This window comes from Callorhinus ursinus, unplaced genomic scaffold (assembly GCF_003265705.2).
Source record: "Callorhinus ursinus isolate GAN/ISIS: 27379988/994484 unplaced genomic scaffold, GSC_fseal_2.0 scaffold16, whole genome shotgun sequence".
In the NCBI taxonomy this organism is placed as follows: Eukaryota; Metazoa; Chordata; class Mammalia; order Carnivora; family Otariidae; genus Callorhinus; species Callorhinus ursinus.
The window spans coordinates 25,839,311-25,859,850 of NW_027397078.1; the positions used below are offsets into that span (position 1 = coordinate 25,839,311).

General features: G+C 40.3%; 1 protein-coding gene across 2 annotated transcripts in view; it reads right to left on the reverse strand.

The window, feature by feature from the left end:
• Nucleotides 1-519: 519 nt before the first annotated feature.
• Nucleotides 520-20,540, reverse strand: part of PHEX (phosphate regulating endopeptidase X-linked) — a 221,777-nt gene continuing 201,756 nt past the window's right edge. For both annotated transcript variants that reach the window (XM_025857499.2, XM_073901981.1), the window contains 5 exons: nt 18,625-18,755; nt 11,805-11,870; nt 10,715-10,819; nt 6,456-6,532; nt 520-3,910 (listed from right to left, as the gene is read on the reverse strand). In XM_025857499.2, the coding sequence (XP_025713284.2) occupies nt 3,808-3,910; nt 6,456-6,532; nt 10,715-10,819; nt 11,805-11,870; nt 18,625-18,755 (482 nt within the window). In that variant the 3' untranslated portion in view covers nt 520-3,807. The remainder of the gene's footprint in view (nt 3,911-6,455; nt 6,533-10,714; nt 10,820-11,804; nt 11,871-18,624; nt 18,756-20,540) is intronic.

A 20,540-nucleotide genomic window follows, 5' to 3' on the forward strand; every position in this document is an offset into this window, starting at 1 on the left:
ACTGTTCACTGAGGCCCAGGGACAGCATATAATCTGCCTGAATACAGCTAGTTCCATGATATAGATAGAACAGGTGTTCAGTTATGGTGTGCTGAGTGACTATAGATTGTTAAAGGTGAGAGCACACAGAGATTTCCTTGGTCTGATACTAACTGTAAAGTTCACTGTCACTTTGGTAAGACCAGTCCTATCGTGGCTGATAATTCCCTCAGAAGCCTCCCTTCTCCTCACTAGGAATATTATTGCATAAGCAATAAGCCACATCTGACTTATATCCTGGAAGGAAATACAATGACCACCTTGCAAATCTCTCATTGTCTACAAAGTTATGGCATTCAAATCCCACTTTCTTAAACCAAGAAACCTAGTCTACTAGAGTGCTTTGTGTACTTTTTGGGCAAACAGTACAGTCTAAAACAGAAGCGAATGTGTTAACAGATACAATAGATTATAGTATTTTTTGAGAGAATAAAACATACATACACACATACATACATAAAAATAAAAAGAGAGGAAACAGAAAATCTTCAACTTTTTTATTGTCCTTAAAATGACTGTTCACATTGTTCCACAAGTAAGAGAAGAAAATACAATGACCGTTTAGATATAAAACGCATAAAGCAAGAACACCTTTCTTCAAACCAGTGGGGGCACTGCCACCGGTGACAAGAATGTTGCTGCATGAAAAATCATATTCTTCCTTAACTTAATATGCAACTGAGATGTTATGTTAAAAATATCAGGAAAGAAGCCCATCAAATGCTAAGTGGTTATAGAAATACTAAGAGGATAAATGTATTTAGAAATGGGGTAATCTAAGGGATGAAGGTTAATGCAGAGGTCAACAGCCCACAGAACAAAGACTCTGCCTTTCCTGATTCTGGGATACTCGACAAAGCAATTTCAAACCTCTCTCCACTTCTTTGGCATGAGCATAACCCGTGTGGCAAGCCATCATTCCTTGTTGCTTTTTAGTGATGCTCCAGGGCTAAAGAAGATAAAATTTATGTGCTATGCTTTAAGCTCCATTGAGGAAAGGCACTGAACAAACTTCAGGATAATTTACGAATCCTGAGCTTGCATCAGTCATGTCCAAGTCCATCTCATAAAAGGAAAAAAGGGAAATAGGAGGCCAATGCTGTGCGGCTGGTGAAAAGCTGAACAAACTTTGGGCAATGGTGATAAGCTCAAATAATACCACTTTATATACATAAAATCCTTGACTAATCTGGGAGAATTTTCAAAAAAAAACAAAAACAAAAAAACAAAAAAAAAAAACCCTAACTCCTTCCAACACCCAGACAGTAGTCCGTTGGCAGAACATCTGGTATATGAATCAGAAAAGTATGTGACAGCAGTCCTAGTCTGTGATCCAGTATCTAATTTCCTTTTGACTTAGCATAATTATTTTTGTAAAACTTTATGGCTCTACTCCAGTGGATGTGCTTAGCCAGGATTGCCCAAATCCTGTCTTCCCTTCTGCACCATATTCTTAAGCCAGCTTCTCCCTACTTTTTTACCTTTCCTTCCACTTGCGTTTTACCTTCTTCCCTCTACCACTTACTCAGTGTCTGCTTCCTTTAGTGATCCGTATTGAAGAAAGGGAACGAGAGTGTCGTCTGAAAATTTAAACAATGAGCATGTATTTGGAAATCCAATCCTACCGGAAATTTGTTCTAGCTAGTACTGAGGATTTGGTATCACTGCTTTGGGGTTATTTTGTTTTAATAATGACCATCATATCTACAATTTTCAGGATAACTGACATATCAAGGAAAGTTAATCAGGACAAGGCAGCCACACTGTTTAGAAACTGTAGGGCCCCAGCTGATCAACCAGCTGTCCTCAATCAACGACTGACTGACAGATGCCCATTTCCAAAGTCTTAATCTTATGCTTTTATCAAACACTTTCTCTGACCTGCAGGAATGTGTTTATTGGGAGTTTAAAAAGAGAAATCTAGAAGGAAAATGCTATCCATAAAAGCATAAGAAACCTCAGCTGATTTTAAATGTCCAAGTACCAGGATAAAACAAGGAGCATCTTGTATGTCTAAACCAAATCAGAATGATTCCTCCAGAGAAAAGGCATGTACTCTCCTAGCAGCCCTACCCTAATTCCCCCTTGTTTTTAAAAATATGAACTAAGGTCGCATTAAGCCTTAGTTAAAAGGAGGAAAAAGTAGCTGCCCTTCAAAAGTTCATTCATTCGGAGAGGAGGTCAAGGGGAAAAATTACTCTCCTCTAAAGCAGTGTAACTGTTTTCCTCATGATGGAGCCCCTGCATTTTTCTCCCTTCAGAAGTTCCCACGGTTTTGAAAAGACATGGCACACACTTACATTTAAAAAATAAAAAGGACAACAGATCACAGGGGTGCAAAATGGCCTCCCATGGTTAGTCTGAATTTGTCCTTTTGCTTTTGAGATTTTCCTATTGGCCAAAACTGCATACACAATGAATAACGCAAAGGGGTGACAGCTATTTTAAGAAACTGGAAATGCCAGTTTAAGGCCATCACAATTTTATCCTACACACACACACACTAATAAGAGATGGAGGAGTTCACTTGAAAGCATAAAGTCCTGAGGATCAAAAACTTAGTCCTGCTCTTCCTTACAGGCTATTTAGAAGGCCTGGACAGTGAAAATTATGTTTCTTTGGACTATGCAGGGAATTTTAAATTTAATCAATAAATTCTAAAATGTCTTCAAGCAAGAAATTTTTCAAAAAGCTTTTTTCAAAGAGTGGTAACATTAACTGAGGCAAAACACAAGGGTACTTTGCACCCACACCTCACTGTGGTATTTGTTGCTTTGTGCTAAAGGGGAATGAAAGCCATAACGTTCCTAATGGAGAATCAGAAAATCATTCTCTCAATGCCTGCTCATTTCAGAAACAAAAAAAGTGCACATATATGAGGGTAATAAGACAAGTAAGAATTGGACTAAAGAAAAGTGTCTGGCAGACAGACATAATCATTGAGGCTTGGGCAAAAGGGATCAAATGGTGGAGATTTCATCTTCTCGTGTCCCTACTGTTACGTGACAAGGAGTTTTGACTTCTTCCGGGCCTTAAAGACACTTTTTTTTTTTTTCTATTTGATAAACTGAAATCCTTTCTCAAGTAGCCTTTTGGCCAGCTTTGTTCATGCTGACTGGAACAGGGCGATCAGCTACGTCAGATATAAGCTGCGAGATGTGTTTTCATCCCAACAGGCTTCCAAACTGAAGGCAAAAATTTCAGCAAAAATTGTAAAATGAAGCTTCAACACATTTCTAACTTAACTACCATAGAGTTAATAAACGCTGTGGATGATGACACATAAAGCCTAGCACCATGTTCTATAGAGCAGTAAGACCTACCAGGTATTCCAGGAACATGTCTTCATCACTGAGGGTTACACATTTAATAGACGGAATTTTTTTCTGGATACATTCTACTTAGGCCCCCTGCGAAGCTGTGCCTTAAAACGGTATCTACCATCTAGCTGTTTACACACTAAAAATGGACAAGAGCAACAATTCAGCAGATCACGTTTTAACAAAAGGGGCCTACAGATTTATTTTTATTAGTTTGGTTTTGTAAAGAAACATACTCGGATCCCTTCTCGGATTCCATTTTTTTGAGCCCTACAATTTGAATATATTGTTTAGATCCAACCAACACCCAAATAAGAAAGATGCGCTAAAAACAGGAGTCCTGGGGGGCGGGGTGGGAAATATAGGCTGAAAGCAGTGGCGATGAGCACTCCGTGTGGCCTCTACTGGTACTGCATGGCTCTCGGGCCGGCATACACCAGGGTTCCAGCTACCAGAGCCGGCAGGAGTCCAGGCCTCTGTTCATCGTGGAATTCAATGGACAGTTAAAGGCTTTCTGGAATTCTTCGAAGTTGCTAACTGCACCATTGACCCTGGAAAAGATATGTCACAGCTCATGTCATTTAATTCTTCCATCTCAACAGGTTCTGGATAAAACTGTAGCAGCATATTGCTCACAGGGATGTTGCATTCATTTCATCTTTTTACAGGGGAGACGACTGAAGCCCAAATGGGAGAAGTAAATTTCCAAAGAAATTCACAGAGCTGAGACTAGAACCAGCATCTCCTGAATGCCAGGCAAATGTTCTTATTAATCTTCCCAATACCCTCAAATTCCTATAAACTGTAGGATTTACAGTTCCTATAAATCATGTATATGATTGTATAGTCCTATAAATTTACAGATTCCTATAAATTGTTAGATTTACCAATACTTAGGCTTTCTATTTTTTTAACTTTTAGGGGAGGTATAACTGATATAAAGTGCACACACCTAAAACGTAAAGCTCATTGATTTTGTTCAAGTGTATATACCACCCAGAACAAGACATGAGATATTTCCAGCACCTAGAAGGCTCCACAGTGTGCCCTACCAGTGGAACTTCCAAGGATAACTCCTAGTCTGACCTCTTATCACCATAGATTAGTTTTGCCTGTTTTTGAACTTCCTATCAATGGGATCACACAGTATGCACTCTGTTGTTCCTGGCTTCTTTCACTCAATATTATGTCTGTAAGATTCATCCCTGTCGTTGCTACCTAAGACCTCATCCGACCTACAGAAATACTTCCGCTTAATTCCCATTATGCTTGAAGGTTCATATTTACCTAGAATTTGGTCCACGCAACAAACTAATGAATGGTGTCTTGTTGGTTATTGTGTTATTGATGAGGACTGTTTTACTGGAGTTAGTTCCAAAATCTGGTGTCCTTGCACGTTCCCTGACTGCAGTAAAGACTGTGGAATTCCTACTCAGCACTTTGGTTGGCAGTGGTATTTCCATTGTGTGATTTCTGCTGTACTCAAAATCTATAGTTACTGCAGACATCACTAACAAGCCAGCAAAAACTGCCCCTTCATCTATTTCTTACTCAACTGCATATTCAAAGGGTTGACTAGAGAGACTCAGCGTTCTTAGTTACTATTTCTTCCCTAATGACTCTGTCACCTACGGGCATGTGAAGGAATATACTGGCTTGTATTCAAACCTCTTGTGTTTTAGCTGGGATATATGAGTAGGGAATGCATATTTCTTAGTGTGATTCACCCTGGGCAAATGTTAAAGAGAATTTAGCTGATAATTAGTAAGTATACCCTGCAAATTATCAGCTAAAATCCAACATTACAGGTAACTAGTTAGTAAAAGGAAATCAGTTTCTAAAATCTTATCTGTTAAGTAATTAATCTACTGTGTGGTTTCTATCTGCACCATTCATCAGTGGGAGCATATTTTAGTTCATTAGAGACTGTCAGCATTTTTTGACAGTGGGGGAGAATTTTCTAACACTGTGATTAGATTTTTATGCTACTCAGTAATTTAGAGTCAGTTTCTGAAACATTTCTAAAGCAAGGCTTTAGAAATAAGATTTTTAAATATAGGAGAAATTTTAGATGATTTTCCTACACTGTGCTGATGGATTCATTTAAACATTAAACATAAAGATATCCAGATATAACATGCTCCAAGGAAAGAATCAGTCAATAAAAATTACTATAGTTTCTTATATATCCCATTATAATTGTCTGACCCCAACTGTAGAAAATCTCCCTCAAACTGGGCTAGAAACCTAGCACTGGGTAAGTACACTAACCTTAATTTTATTTTTACTTGTTATTTTGTACATTCTCACAATTAAACAAGATTATAATTCATAATCCTTTTTCCCTTCATTTGAAGCAACTGTTTCAAAAAATGATTCAAACTGAAAACCAAAACATAGCGCTTTGACTTCAGATATGAATTCTAATAGCTAAATATCACCATACATCCTTTTGTGTTCAGAGCTATTTGGGAAGCAGGCATTCATTCATGTCTGCCAGTTGGCTGTGTGAAAGAACAAGAGGTATTTAACAGGATATTCTAGAACACAAAATACACCAGAGCTCTATGTGTTTTAAGGCACAGTATGTAAGGTCCCATCCTTGTCTAAGGAAAGAGACATTTTTGGCCCCCACACACAAAAAAGTAGGTGGTTGGATAAATCAAATACTTCCGTTTACTGAGCACCCATGGTGTTCATGGCACCCCTGGACTGGGGCCTTTCAAAAACTGGAAGATAAGAAATGGGAATTAATACTAAAGCTTTGATTTGGATTCTAAAGTACCTCTGGAGTCTGTACTATCTCATGGATCTCTTGATATAGCACTGGACTAGAGGCATGCATCAATGCCTACCAGACACTTTTTTTTTTTTTTTTTTTAGAGAATTCTGACTAAACTAGATTCCTACTAGTGAAAGAAAAGGTGCTCAGTTTCTGTTTGGCCAGATATTTCTGTTTGCAAAATGGAGATATCACTGTTCACAAGACAGGCTTTTGTTCCGATCTCCCATTTGGTATAGAACAGGGATGGCTGAGTCGGGGAGGAGGTGGGAGACGCACACTTAAAAATGAGGGTCACCAATTTGCCCATTTACCTAAACTGAGGGGGGCTGTGAGCACCAATTTGGATTTGTTCTCGGGCAGCTTCTGGTCTGTAGGAATTGCACCTCACCTAGAAGAGAAAAGCACGCCAATAATTATGTTTCCTTTCCAATTACACTTTCTACCACCTTAACTGCTCCAAATTATACTGAAGAGTAATTTTAGACTCAGTGGATGACAAACAGTTTCAGTAGATCAGATAAAACCTTCATCAGTGGCAACATCTATTATTCTAATCCCCAGAGTAGAAGGTTTTATTGTGTGCATAATTCCACAATTTGAGTAAATTAGGATGGTTTCCAGACAAATTTCTTAAATCAAGAGAACAGTGTATATGCCCAGGAGTCAGCCAATGTATAAATTCAAATAATATAATGCTTGGAAGAGCCCTTATCAAATTCAGTCATACTCCAACAGGAAAAAATGAACCCATCATTCATTATTGAGTATGGTCATGGGATGTGAGTATTTTGCACCCTAAGGGCCTTGCTTGCATCACCCCTAGTCAAGGCCTTGGATAGGAAGACACTTCTCCATAGACTTTGAAGTTAGGCAAAGCTCTAGGACTTGCTCTGATCCGTGAAATGTGAGCAGAAGTGATAGACGGCACACCCTTGTGGAAGCTTTAAAAACCTAGCATAAGTTTTAAGCATCTTAAGAGCAATTTAAGATGCCACATGAAGGTCCACTGTACATTTCCTCATATCACTTTCCTACTCCAATGGTGAACACGTAAGCACGTGTTGAGATCAAGACTCCAAAACCCAAGTCCTTGAGTAGTAACTATGAGTAGAGCACCACTCTCAACCCACACTAGACAGACGAGGAGCATGAACACAAAAGAAACTGTCTTTGTATTGTTTGCTCCTGCACTGTAACCTACTCAATCCTGACTTGCAATGTGTCCGGAAACATGATATAGTCTTGAAGTACGAAAAGAACTAGGAGACATGAAATGATGGGGCGCATTCCAAGTGCAGGAAAAATGGAAGCAAAGACCTGAGAGAAAAAAAAAAAAAAGCAAGACATTTAGTGTAACTGGACTGTGTGGCGCATGATGGGCAGTGATGGGAGACCTGGGGGGGCGGGGAGAGGACGGTGCCAGACTTCTGAAGTCTTGAGCAACAAGTTAAAGAATTTAAACTATATTTAAACATTGTTTGTGAGCAAGAAAATGATGAAATCGTGTTTTTAAAAGAATTATCCGGCAGGAGTGCATAATACTAAGAGGAAATTAGAGATCAGTTCGAAGAGTATTTATGGGCCTCAGAAAGGTTTCCGATGAGTGGCCACTAAATAAGGATAAAGAGGAATGGAGAGAAGAAGGATGAGGGGAATATCTGAGGGAAAAAATTAACAGGTCACAGAAACTACAGGGACACAGGAAGCAGAAAAGGTAGCATGATGTTATTGCTTTTGCTGAAGATAAACAGTCCGAATGTGACTGGGAAGACGTTTTCATGATGTGATTCCTTAATTTCCTCAGAAGCTAGCTACATTGAAGTTGTTTCTGACATTCACCATTACCTCATTTTTTCTTGTGTTATTTCTTCTTATATTCTTACATCATTATATGGTATTGTTCTAGTACTGCCTTTGCTTCATAAGTCATTTAAGAGACTTCTGAAAACACATTATGGTTGTTACTGTTTTCCTAGAATCTTCTCAGGAGGGAAAATAACTTTACTCCCTATAGGCAGACTTCTTCCAATGTGCAAAAGACTGAAAAATCTCCTTCTGTCAGTAGGAAAACCTCCAAGATAAATTTCTCATTAGTAACATAAAATAGCTTTCCATTTTTTCCTAAATCACTTTAGTTTAAAATAAATCAGATATACTTTGGGATTTTATTTGAAGACATTTCAAAAATTATGAAGGTAATGTTGTTACCAGTTTACTTTATGCACAAAAAGATATGGTGGACTCAGATGTAAATAAGATGGACTTTAATTAAGTTAACAACCAAAGGAAGAACCAGTGGATGTTGTACTTTGTCCTCTTGATCAAGAGTCAGCAAACTTTCTCTGTAAAAGGGCAGACATTAAATATTTTAGGCTTTTCACACCAGAAGATCTCTGTTTCAACTACTCAATTCTGCCACTGTAGCACAAAACCAGCCACCCACAACACAAAGGAAAGACCTTGGCTGTTTCCCAATAAAAGAGTTTTTACAAAAATGGACAGCAGACCATATCTGGCCCATGAGTCCTAGTTTGCCAGCCCTGCTCTAGAAAATTCTAACTGTATTGTGTGTGCTTATTTGAGATATCTGACCCAGTCCTGATTCCCCCCTCTCCAAAAAAAAAAAGAAGAAAAAGAAAAAAAAGTCTCCTTAACAGAACTGTTACCTAGTCTTATCCCTTTTAAGCAATTCATCTAAAAATGTCAAGCATCTTTAATATACCCAGCATCTTTGCTGGGTGCTATGGAGATACATAAGAAATAGAAGGATCCAGAAGATTAGCTATGGAGATAAAACTAAAAGTCCTCAACATTTTGAGAACAATTAAGGACTCAACTGCATAGTAATGAAGAGAAGTGTAAAGGAGTTGGAGATTCAAAAAAGAGAGAGAAAAAGAGAACTGGAGTCCTTGGGGAAGTTTGTGGAAAATGTGGAGGAGGTGGGACTCGACACGGAGCCTGAAAGATAAAGACAGGATTAAATCGTCTGAGGGAGAGGAGTATGAAGGAGGTCACATTATAGAAGGAAAATCCAAAGCAAAGCCCCAGGGACAGTAATAGGCCTAACACTGCAGGGCGGCCATGAGGACGCCTGCCTGGCTAAGGGTGAGCGTGGTAGAGCCTCAGAGTTGGTTGCGTAGAGGGGGATAAGACTGGACAGAATGGTAAGAGCCAGCTGCATGTGTTTGGCCTCCATGTGGTAGGCACTTGGGAGTCACTGCAGTTCCCTGAGCTGGTCAGTAATGAAATAAAAATGCTGTTTCACAGGGGCATGTAAGATAGTGGTGGAAAGATGCCAAAGGCAGAAAAACGTGCCTTAAGGCTGTTGGGATAAGCCAGAATAGGAGAGATCAAGGGCTATTCTACAGAGGATGAGATATAGGGTAATGGGGAGAAAGAGAGGATGAATCTAAAGAGAAGTTAAAAGGATGAAACATCTAGCTTTGGGAACCCATGTCATAAAAACGAGGATAGACAAATCAAGTAAGAGCAAAGAATCTAGATTTTCTATCCAGGAAGACCCAAAGAATGGGGTGTGTTGATAGCAACAGGAAAACGAAAAAGGGAGGTCATTTTGGTGACGCCAGTTTTGCTGATGTCATGTAGATAAATGATCACTAACTAAGTGTTGCCATGTCAGCTTTAAGAAATAAAAGATCCCAGAAAGGTAAGAATCCTTTAGCCAGGCTCAACCAAAGAAGATACGGGAATGAATTGGCTTACTGAGGAGCCAATGCAAAGACTGAGCAAAAGAAGGCTGTGCTGGTAACAACCTTTGTCTTATAGACACACATTTGCCCACTGTGAAGCCATGCGTTAGAACCTTCATCGACCCATCCCTGCCTGCTTTGAAAATGAGGCCTACACGTTTGTGACATAAGCCAGGGCAATAACCAATAGCAACCAAGAACTGGCGCTTGCCTCATTAGCCAGAGACTTGAACTGAGAATTGTGTCTTTTTTAGTACACATCCTTCACTTTCTGCTCAGAAAGCCCATCAAACTCACAAAAGGGTGAGATGACTTTCCTTGCTTTTGTTGTTGTTTTCAGCTCTAGCAGTCTTCACATACACATCTGATGGTGGAAAACATAGCTTTGAGGGTCCCCCACAGGTTGAAAGTGGCGAGATACAGTCAGCCAGTGAGGCAAAAAAAAAAAAAAAAAAAAGAGAAAAAAAAAAAAAAAAAACCACAAAAAGAAAAAAAAAAAAAAAAAAAAAAAAAAAAAAAAGGAGAAATGCAGCAAAAGGCAGAGCCACAAAAGCCAAAGACAGAATCACTAGAAATGGTTATAAAGTGTAGTGCATACATTAAGAAGTCAGCATATATTAAAGATATACCAAGTGGGTTATGATAGGCTGGTAACCCACTTGACAAACAACACGAATAAACCCTGACTCAATCAGTTAATTAATTATGTCCCATAGAACACTAAGAAGGTGAAATTTACCCTGAAAATGAACAGCAAGATATTTCAGCTAAAATCAAAGATATACCACTAAACTTTTGACCATGGGAGCAAGCCGAAGTCCCACATTTCATCTCTGATGCCCCTTTCTTGGCCTACTCACGTGAGCATAACTCAGGAAGAAGAGCTGGTTGTTGGTGAAGATGATGCCTGGTAGGAGAGGCTCCTCAACTCCCTGCCTCTTGTCATTTATCCATTTCCTGTAGGCCTGGTGAGAGAAGCAGAATGGATGATCCTCTGCAATGGTGGCCTTCCTCTTTTCTCACCCAGGGCAAAGATCCTAAATATATCCTCCACCATGTACCAGCCTGTCAAGTTTTCCTTTAACAAAACCAGCCCCTGGAAATGCCAAACATTGTTGTGTTGCCTAACAGCGAGGCAGGTTCACCTGTAGAAAGACCTTACACTCAATAGATACCAGGGCAGCTGGGCCAAAGCGTTCACATGTTACATAACTCCTCCTCCCCCAAAAAGCTATTCTTTCTCTGACACAATGGCAAGGACTATGGAAATAAATTTGGGGGTCAACATATTGGTGCCAAATTTTTATTTTTCCAAATAAAAGGGAAAACGGTCATCTTCAATCACCATCACTTTATAAAATATATGTTAACCAGAAGACAGGAAGGATGTAACCTCAGAATAACGGCCTGGTCTTTACATTAAATGCATTTACCTTTATGAAAATCTTTCCACATCATCCTTACATTTCTTGTTTAACCAAGGACCAGTGGATGATGAAAACATTATTACAGACTCTTACCTGGCCCACTATATGAGAACCACTAGCCTCTGGCCACAATTTAGAAGTTTGGTATTTTAAGAGAAAATTGCAAGAAGGGCTATAGAGACAGTGTACTCAAGGAAAACTCATATGAACGTAGCCCTGAGGAGATTTCTGTAGCATGCTTTGATATTATTGTGAATGCACCTACTGAAAACTATCCTTTAAATACATGATTCTTAACAATTCTTATTCTTTAGGGTGACTTTACACCCCCCAAAAAAAGAAATGCAGCTCTATCCATATAATAGAGTAGGACAGAGTCAACATGGAAATATAATTCTATTCACAGAAATTCACAGAATTGACAGAAATCTAACTCCTCAAGAATGTCTATAGTGTAAACTGACATGCACCCATGTAGCATTCTATAATTTTAAAAAATCACAGCAAATGTTGCAGTGCATACCCTAAAAGCTTCCCGCAGACCTCCATTATCAGCAATATTTTCTCCCAGGGTCCTCTTTCCCTTCACCTAACAGAAAGAAAAAGAAAAAAAGAGTGTTTCACAGCCAAGTATCATTCAGCAAGAGGCATAAATGTGATAGCTAGAGAAAGTATCATATTTTAAAGAGCAAATTACATTCAATAAATCACAGGTAGTCATAATATATTGTGCGATGCAAACTAACTCCAGCAAGGTGCTCCTGAATATAATAATTTCTATTTTATTATGCTACGCATTTCTTTCTCACCCACCTCTGTATTCTCACCAATTTAGCCAGCCCCAATAAAATGTTAACAAATTCTGAGTGACTCTGGTTTAATGGAGAAAAAGGAGAAATGTCAATACACAGATTACTTTCTCTGATTAATTCATATCATCTGAGTATTCTTTTCAGTGTGCTTCTGTTTCCAAACATTTACGATCCACACAGGAACAAAACTTCACCAACCATCACCATTTTACCTTCAGCGATGTCCATGAAAAATTAAAGGGAGGGTAGTTCTCATGGGGGACAAAACTCAAACAGAAGTAGTGCAGGCCACAAGGTCAAGGCTTGCAACAGGTAGGATAACCAGCCAAGCGTGGTGAAGAAATTCCTCCACACATTTGAAGATTGTTTCCGAAATCCCTAAATAGGCCAGGACAAAAAATACTCCAAACCAATAGAGCCCACAAGCCAGGATCCAACCCGCCCCTTGTTTTTGTACCGGCTACAAGGTGAAACTGGACTTTACATGGCTCAGTGGGGGGGGGGGGGGGCGAGTGAAAAAAGGGGAACATTTTGTGGCATGTGAAAATTACACGAAGTTCAAATTCAGTGTCCATAACTGGGGTTTATACTGGCACGCAGCCATGCCCATTCGTGGACGTACTGTCTGCAGCGGCTCTCCTGCTAGAGCGGTAGAGCTGAGTAGCAGCCACGGAGACCCGTGGCCCGCAAAACCACAATTACTTCCGGTAATTACCCTTTGCAGACAAAGTTTGTCAATCCCTGCCCAGGGGGCAGAATAATGCCCCACCCACCCACCCAAGATGTCTAGGTCCTAAATTCCTGGAACCCGTGCAAGTGTTATCTTATGTGGCAAAAGGAACTTTTAAAATATGATTACATAAAGGATCCTGAGACATTAGCCTGCATTATCCAGGTGGGTCCAGTGTCACTAGAAGGGTCTGTATTAAGTAGAGGAAAGGGGGGTCAGGAGAGTGTGTCAGAGTGATGCAATGTGAGCTGTGACCAGCCACTGCTGGCTTTGAAGAAAGAAGGGGCCGGGAGCCAAGGAATGTGGCCAGCCTCTGAAAGCGAGGAACGGCGACGCAACAGATCCTCCCCTAGAGCAGCTAGAAGGAAAAGCAGCTCTGCTTTCACCTTGGCTTGAGCCCACTGAGACCTGAGTGTGACATACAGAACTGCAGAATAGGGTTTGTGTTCTTTCAGGTCATTAAGTTTGTGGTGATCTGTGACAGCAGTAACCGGAAACATGGACACCCTGCTCTCAACTTTAGAGCCATGGATCCTATCCACTCTTCACTTTTAAGCTAGACCAATCACCCAGGTATCAAGCAATCGCAATGGATAAAAACAACTCTTCAGACAACATTTATTTCTGTAATCACCCAGAACCTGCCTAGCTTCGGTTCCCCGAAGTTCCCACTCCTGCTCTTACATACATTCTTTCTTTTATGACAGTCCTCCAAGGTAAGTGTTGTTACCACCACCTTGCTTAACACATGGGAAAAGAAGAGCTCAGAGTGTGTAGCACATGTCTTTGGTGTCGTACCAGATCCCTGTTTCTACCAGGACTGTGCACCCACTCCTACAACTGCTCCTAGCTCAAAAAGGTTAAGCTTAGCTTAGCAGAGTTGCCTCACCTGAAGTTTCCCGGCAGGTGATGTCCTACCTCTCAGGAACTGACTGATATGCACTCAGAACTGCCTAGCCCCTTACCCCAGGCTGAACAATTTCTGTGGTGCAATTCAGGCCCCAGAACCTTCTACGGGATCAGGCTGAGGCTAAACTCCTGAAACCAACATGTTTTCTTGTTTAGGTTTCTCCTGAAACCAACCACCATCTTATAGGTTTCTCCTGAAACTACTTCCTAAATAAGTCCCTTACCCAAGAAACCCCTTCTTGGGCTTTGCTTCCAGTAAACCTGACCTAAAATAGTGATTAAAGGAACTACCCACCTTTCAAAGGGATTCAAACCCAAGCAGTTTGTCTCCAGAGTCTTTGCTTCATAATATGCTACCTTCTCAAGTCACAACTGTTTTTTTTTTTAAGATTTTATTTATTTGACAGAGAGAAAGACAGCCAGAGAGAGGGAACACAAGCAGGGGCAGTGGGAGAGGGAGAAGCAGGCCTCCCATGGAGCAGGGAGCCCGATGCGGGGCTCGATCCCCGGACTCTGGGATCACGACCTGAGCTGAAGGCAGACGCTTAACGACTGAGCCACCCAGGCACCCCTCACAACTGCTCTTGATTCTGGTGCTTCTGTTTATAACTACTCACGGTCAAATTTAATCTCCTTCCTTGTTCCTCTAAGCTTTATCAAAATCGGAGGTTTGGGGAGTAGCCTTCCCCCTCTGGCTCCTCCCACTCTAGACCACCTCAGCAGATCATATGGCCGTAGGTTTGCCTCTCAAGACTCACGAGCTGCTCACAGTCTGCTTCTGTGGCACTCTACTGGAGCTCTCTCCAGTTCACTGCCAAGGGTTCAGGCACAGAGGACCAGCATCCACAAATGGAGCCAGAAAATAAAGCACAGCCCTTTATACCCACAAAGAAAGCACCCTTTCTCCTCTGGGAACGAGAGTGAAACTGTTTTCTGATGGTTGGATGGATTGATGCTGACACAGGCATCCCCTTTCTATCGTCCTTGTGACAAAGGTACACATTTGCTGGAATTTACTTTCAATATCTGACATTTTAGTCCAAGTGGATGCTGTAGAATAGTCCTCCCACCAACATACCACCTAGGAATAAAATGAACTTAAAATAAGAGAATGATAGAATGATATGGGGGGGGAGAATATGGATCTTGGGGGACGCCTGGGCAGCTCAGTGGGTTAAGCGGCTGCCTTCTGCTCAGGTCATGATCCCAGGGTCCTGGGATCGAGTCCCGCATCAGGCTCCTTGCTCAGTGGGGAGCCTGCTTTGCCCTCTGCCTGAGCTCCCCCGCTTGTGTGAGCACGCGCTCTCTCTCTCTCTCTGACAAATAAATATAATCTTAAAGAAAAAGGAAGATGGATATTGGAATCACACGAATCTAAATTCTAATCTAAACTTTACTGTGGGTTTTTATCTCTTTGAGCCTCAGTTTTCTTATATGTAAAATAGGGTAGCAATATGTATACCTCTCAGGACCAGAATGAGGATCAAATTTGTTTCAGGTAAGTGGAAAGACTAACACCCAAGCCTGCAGGTAACAATCATCAGGAAATATGTATCCCTTCATCCAAGAAAACTGCTCTTCTATTGTTTTTTGTTGTTGTTTTCAGCCCCCAAATCTTTGCCTTTGTTTTCCCCTAAGATGGGGTACCTATGAGTATGTTACAAAGTAGTAATAATATTAGCTACAATTTACTAAGCACTTACTGCATGTCAGACATGATGCTGGTGCTTTACATTTCAGTCATTTACTTCTTACAAATGAATGAGTTCAGAAATAGTGACCCATTTCACAGATGAAGACTCTGAGACTCAGGAATGTCAAGCAACTTTCCCATGTTCACAAAACTTATAACTGGCTGAGTCAAGATTTGAACCTCTATCTGACTCTAGAACCCCTCCCCATGGTCTTCCTGAACCAACATATATTCTAGATGGATTTTCACAATGTGATAACCTCTGAATTGAATACAGATAAACAGGGGCACCCATTTCAGGTCTCCTCGTGACATACTTGTAGATATTAAAGAAATATATGGGCAGAGAAATAAATGGCTTTCCAGAACAGTGATGAAAGAGCTAGAGATACTATTCAAGGATACAGCCTCTGGTTTCTCTGCCTGGACAAGGAGTGGTGTTCCTGGTGTTGAATATGGCTGAAGAGCCAGGAGGACCAAGTCAGTTCTGTGTGGTCTCTTGCTTCTGTTATGTGCTGTCGCCTTCAATACACAATGTAGGAGCATACAGTGTGTGCATCTATATTTTAGAGTAAGGGCTTCCTGCAGATCCATACCCTACCAACAATTCTTCATTCGTGGTCTCTTACTGTCAAATACAACGAGAGAAATCTATCTCATAATCATGAAAGCAGGGGCAGAAAATGCAATAAAAAACTACAAGAAAAAAATTAATAGTAGGGAGAGGGCATGAAAACCTGATCAAACCAGCAAAATAAGGAAAACGAAAAAGAAGTAAAAACAATGTGCAGGAGATAAAGTATATACAGAAAACCATACAGTTGTACTGGAAAACCTAAAACAAGAACCAAACAGATAAAAAGGCATACCATGTTCTTGAACAAGAAGACTATATCATAAAAAATGTCAATTCCATACACCGAATATGATTTAATTTAGAATCCCAATGGGATTTTCTTGGGCGGACAGGGTGAGAATGGGTAACATGATCTTGGAGCATATACGGAAGTTTATTTGCCTGGCCAAAGCACATAAAAGAACAGTAAGGGAGATCTTGTATTGACAGATACCAAAACAATCCATATAGCCATGGTAATAAGACCTTGGTGTAGAAATCAACATACAGACCAGCAGAATAGAATACATAATCCAAAAATTGACGTCAATATGTAGGAGATTCTAAAATTTGACAAATACTCAATTCAGTGAGGAAAAAAATGTCTTTCAATCAATGATGTTGGATCAACTGACTATCCTTTTGGAAGAAAAGAACTCTCACATTAAACTCCATAAAAGGGGGGCGCCTGGGTGGCTCAGTCAGTTAAGCATCTGCCTTAGGCTCCAAGGCATGATCCCAGGGTCCTGGGATCAAGCCTCAAGTCACACTTCCTGCCCAGTGGGGAGTCTGCTTCTCCTTCTCCCTCTGCCTCTCCTCCCTCCTGGTGTTCTCTTTCTCTATCTCAAATAAATAAATAAAATCTAAAAAAAAAAAAAAAACTCCATAAAAAAGTTAGGTTTCACATGCATGAAGATTTAAATATAAAATAACAAAACAACAAAAACCTTCCCAGAAAAGCCAGGAGACTGTATATATGATATAGAGTGGAAATGCAGAAACTATATTTTTAAAGATTTATTTATTTATTTATTTGAGAGAGTGAGAGAGAAAGAGCATGAGCAAGGTGAGGGGCAGAAGAAGCAGACTCCCTGCTGAGCTCAGAGCCCAATGTGGGCATATGGGGCTCCATGTGGGGTTCGATCCCAGGACTCCAGGATCATGACCTGAGCCAAAGGCAGATGCTTAACAGACTGAGCCACCCAGGCACCCCTACTTTTTAAGAGAAATAGGTATCTTTGGCTCTATAGAAATGTTTAATTTTTGTATGTCAAAAGATGCCATACATAAAATCCAATGGATGCTTAATATATTTTGGGAGAAAATACTATAATGTGAATGACAAAATTTTTAACATCTGTAATATCTTTAAAAAGTTCTCACACATTGGTGAGAAAATCACTGAATAGATAAATGCTCTTTCATATATCACCAGTGGGAATATGAATATTATAACTTGTTGGTGACAGTAGGAATCTATCCTAGATGCACAAAATGAGTATGTACACAATGAGAGGGTTTGTTATCGCAGCACTTGCTGTGGGAAAAGAACTGGAGACCAAGTGTGACCTCTCTCAACAAGAGGTTAGGTGAACATGTACAGTACGTTGCCACTGTGCACTTCTAGACAGCCACTGAAAACCAGGCAATAAAGGGATCTGCGGGGGGCGCCTGGGTGGCTCATTCATTAGGCGTCTGCCTTGGGCTCAGGTCATGATCCCAGGGTCCTGGGATTGAGCCCCGCATCGGGCTCCCTACTCCGCAGGAAGCCTGCTTCTACCTTTGCCCACTCCCCCTGCTTGTGGTCCCTCTCTCACTGTCTTTCTCTCTCTCTAATAAATAAATAATCTTTACCAAAAAAAAAAAAGATAAAGGGGTCTGTGGTGTGTGTCTATCTCTTGGTGAGCAAGGGAAACAGTGTATGAGGGTGATTAAGATGAATGACAGGTAGGGAAGAGAAGAGTGATGAGAGGTGTAGGGCTGAAGACAAGAAAGGAACAAAATCCGGCCGACACGAACGGCATGTATAAAATTTCATTCTTGCCTTCACGGACATGCATGTATGTATACACAATAAAAATAGACATTTTAGAAGTACACATCTTTTGTTTCAAACTTCTATAAGTAACATCTCTTAACCAATTCAGAGTCACTAATTCAAAATAATGAGATGTATTTCAGTGAATTAACTTTAGTAATTTGGAAGGAGATTTTTAAAAATGATATGGAGTGTAGATTTATAAGAACTGTATTGTTTATGTTTGCTACAAGATTTTCGACATTTACCTAAATCTAGGAAACCAAACTAATGTTTAGGCCTGTGAGTTCTCAGACTTGAGCTTGTATCAGAGTCACCTGAGGGCTTGGCGAAAAAACAGACTGCCAGAAGCCCAGTGCCCCCCTCCCTCCAGGATTCTGGGTCAAGAGGTCTGCAGCAGGACTCAAGAATTTGCATTTCTAACAAGTTCCCAGGAGAGGCTGATGCTGTTGTCCTGGGAACCACACATTGAGAACCAATGGTCTAAAGCAAGCTAATGTCCAAAAGAGAAAAAATGACCCACTAAACGCCATAGTTGTACTTACATTTAAGCCAGCTTTCCTCCAATAATAGTTGCTATATTGGTTAACCATGCACTTTGTTTTTTCTTTAAACTTTTCTTCTGAGTCAGTAGACCACCAAGGATCCAGGTTTCCATTTTTATCATATTTTCTACCTAGTGAAAAGGAAAGTTAAAAGACATTTGTACTACCTGTGTTCTCTTCTAGGATTTTTATGGTTTTAGGTCTCACATTGAGGTCTTTCATCCATTTTGAATTTATTTTTGTGTAGGGTGTCAGAAAGTGATCCAGTTTCATTCCTTTGCATGTAGCTGTCTGGTTTTCCCAGCAGCATTCGCTGAAGAGACTATTTCCCACTGGATATTCTTTCCTGCTTTGTCAAAGATTAACTGGCCATATATTTGTGGGCTCATTTCTGGGTTTTCTATTCTTTCCATTAATCTATGTGTCTATTTTTGTGCCAGAACCATACTATTTTGATAACTAGAGCTTTGTAATAGAGCTTGAAGTCTGGAATTGTGATGCCTCCTGCTTTGCTTTTTCAAGATTGCTTTGGCTATCCAGGGTCTTCTGTGGTTCCATACAAATTTTAGGGCTGTTTGCCCTAGCTCTGTGAAAAATACTGGTGGTATTTTGATAGGGATTGCATCATTTTTCCAAAGAAGACATCCAGATGGCCAACACACATGAAAAGATGCTCAACATCACTCATCATCAGGGAAATGCAAATCAAAACTACAATGAGATATCACCTCACACATGTCAGAATGTCTACTATCAAAAAGACAAGAGATAAGTGTTGGAGAGGATGTGGAGAAAGGGGAACCCTCTTGCACTGTTGGTGGGAATGCAAATGGGTGCAGCCCCTGTGGAAAACAGTATGGAGGTTCCACGAAAAGCTAAAAATAGGAACAGGTTCCATAAAAAGTTAAAAATAGAACTACCCTATGACCCAGCAATTGTACTACTGGATATTTATCCAAATGATACAAAAATACTGATTTGAAGGGCTGCATGCATCCTGATGTTTATAGCAGCATTATCTACAACTACCATATCATGGAAACAGCCCAAGTGTCCGACAGATAAATGGATAAAGAAAAAGTGGTATATATAGAGACAGTGGAATATTATTCAGCCATAAAAAAGAATAAATGTTGCCATTTGCAACGACAGGGATGGAGCTAGAGAGTATAATGCTAAGTGAAATCAGTCAGAGAAAGACAAATACCATATGATTTCACTCATATGTGGAATTTAAGAAATAAATGAGCAAAGGGGAAAAAAAGAGAGAGAAGCAAACCAAGAAACAGACTCTTAACTCTAGAGAACAATCTAATGGTTACCAGAGAGGGGGTGGGGGGCAAATATGGGTGAAACAGGTGATGGGGATTAAGGAGGGCACTTGTCCTGATGAGTACCAGGTGATATATGGAAGTGTCAAATCACTATGTTGTACACCTGAAACTGATATTACACTGTATGTTCACTAACTAGAATTTAAATAAGAACTTAAAAAAGAAAATTGTACTATTTGTGGAAACTAATTTCTTCATTTTCCCTTTCCCTCAATTCAACAGACCTTGAAAAAGCAGTCCCAGTAGCAAGGGTCATTCCTGGGAGCAGCTCCCACCTTCTCTCCAATGTCACAGGTTAATTGTAAAAAGGTATTTTAAAAATAAGATTCATCAACTTATGGCATGCACACCGTGAACCAATCTTGAATTCTTTGTTTTCACCTGATGTGACCCATAATGTTCTCTGGATTATGAAATGAAACAGCTTCATTCAGAAAGCCCATGGAGGGAGCTGGAGCGTCACTACCAGTGAAATTCCAAACGATCCATAGGAACAGCCCAGTGAGTCATTCACACCGATCCATAGGCACAGCCGAGTGAGTCATTCACACCGTGAGACCACAGCCCCTGACTCAGCCCTAT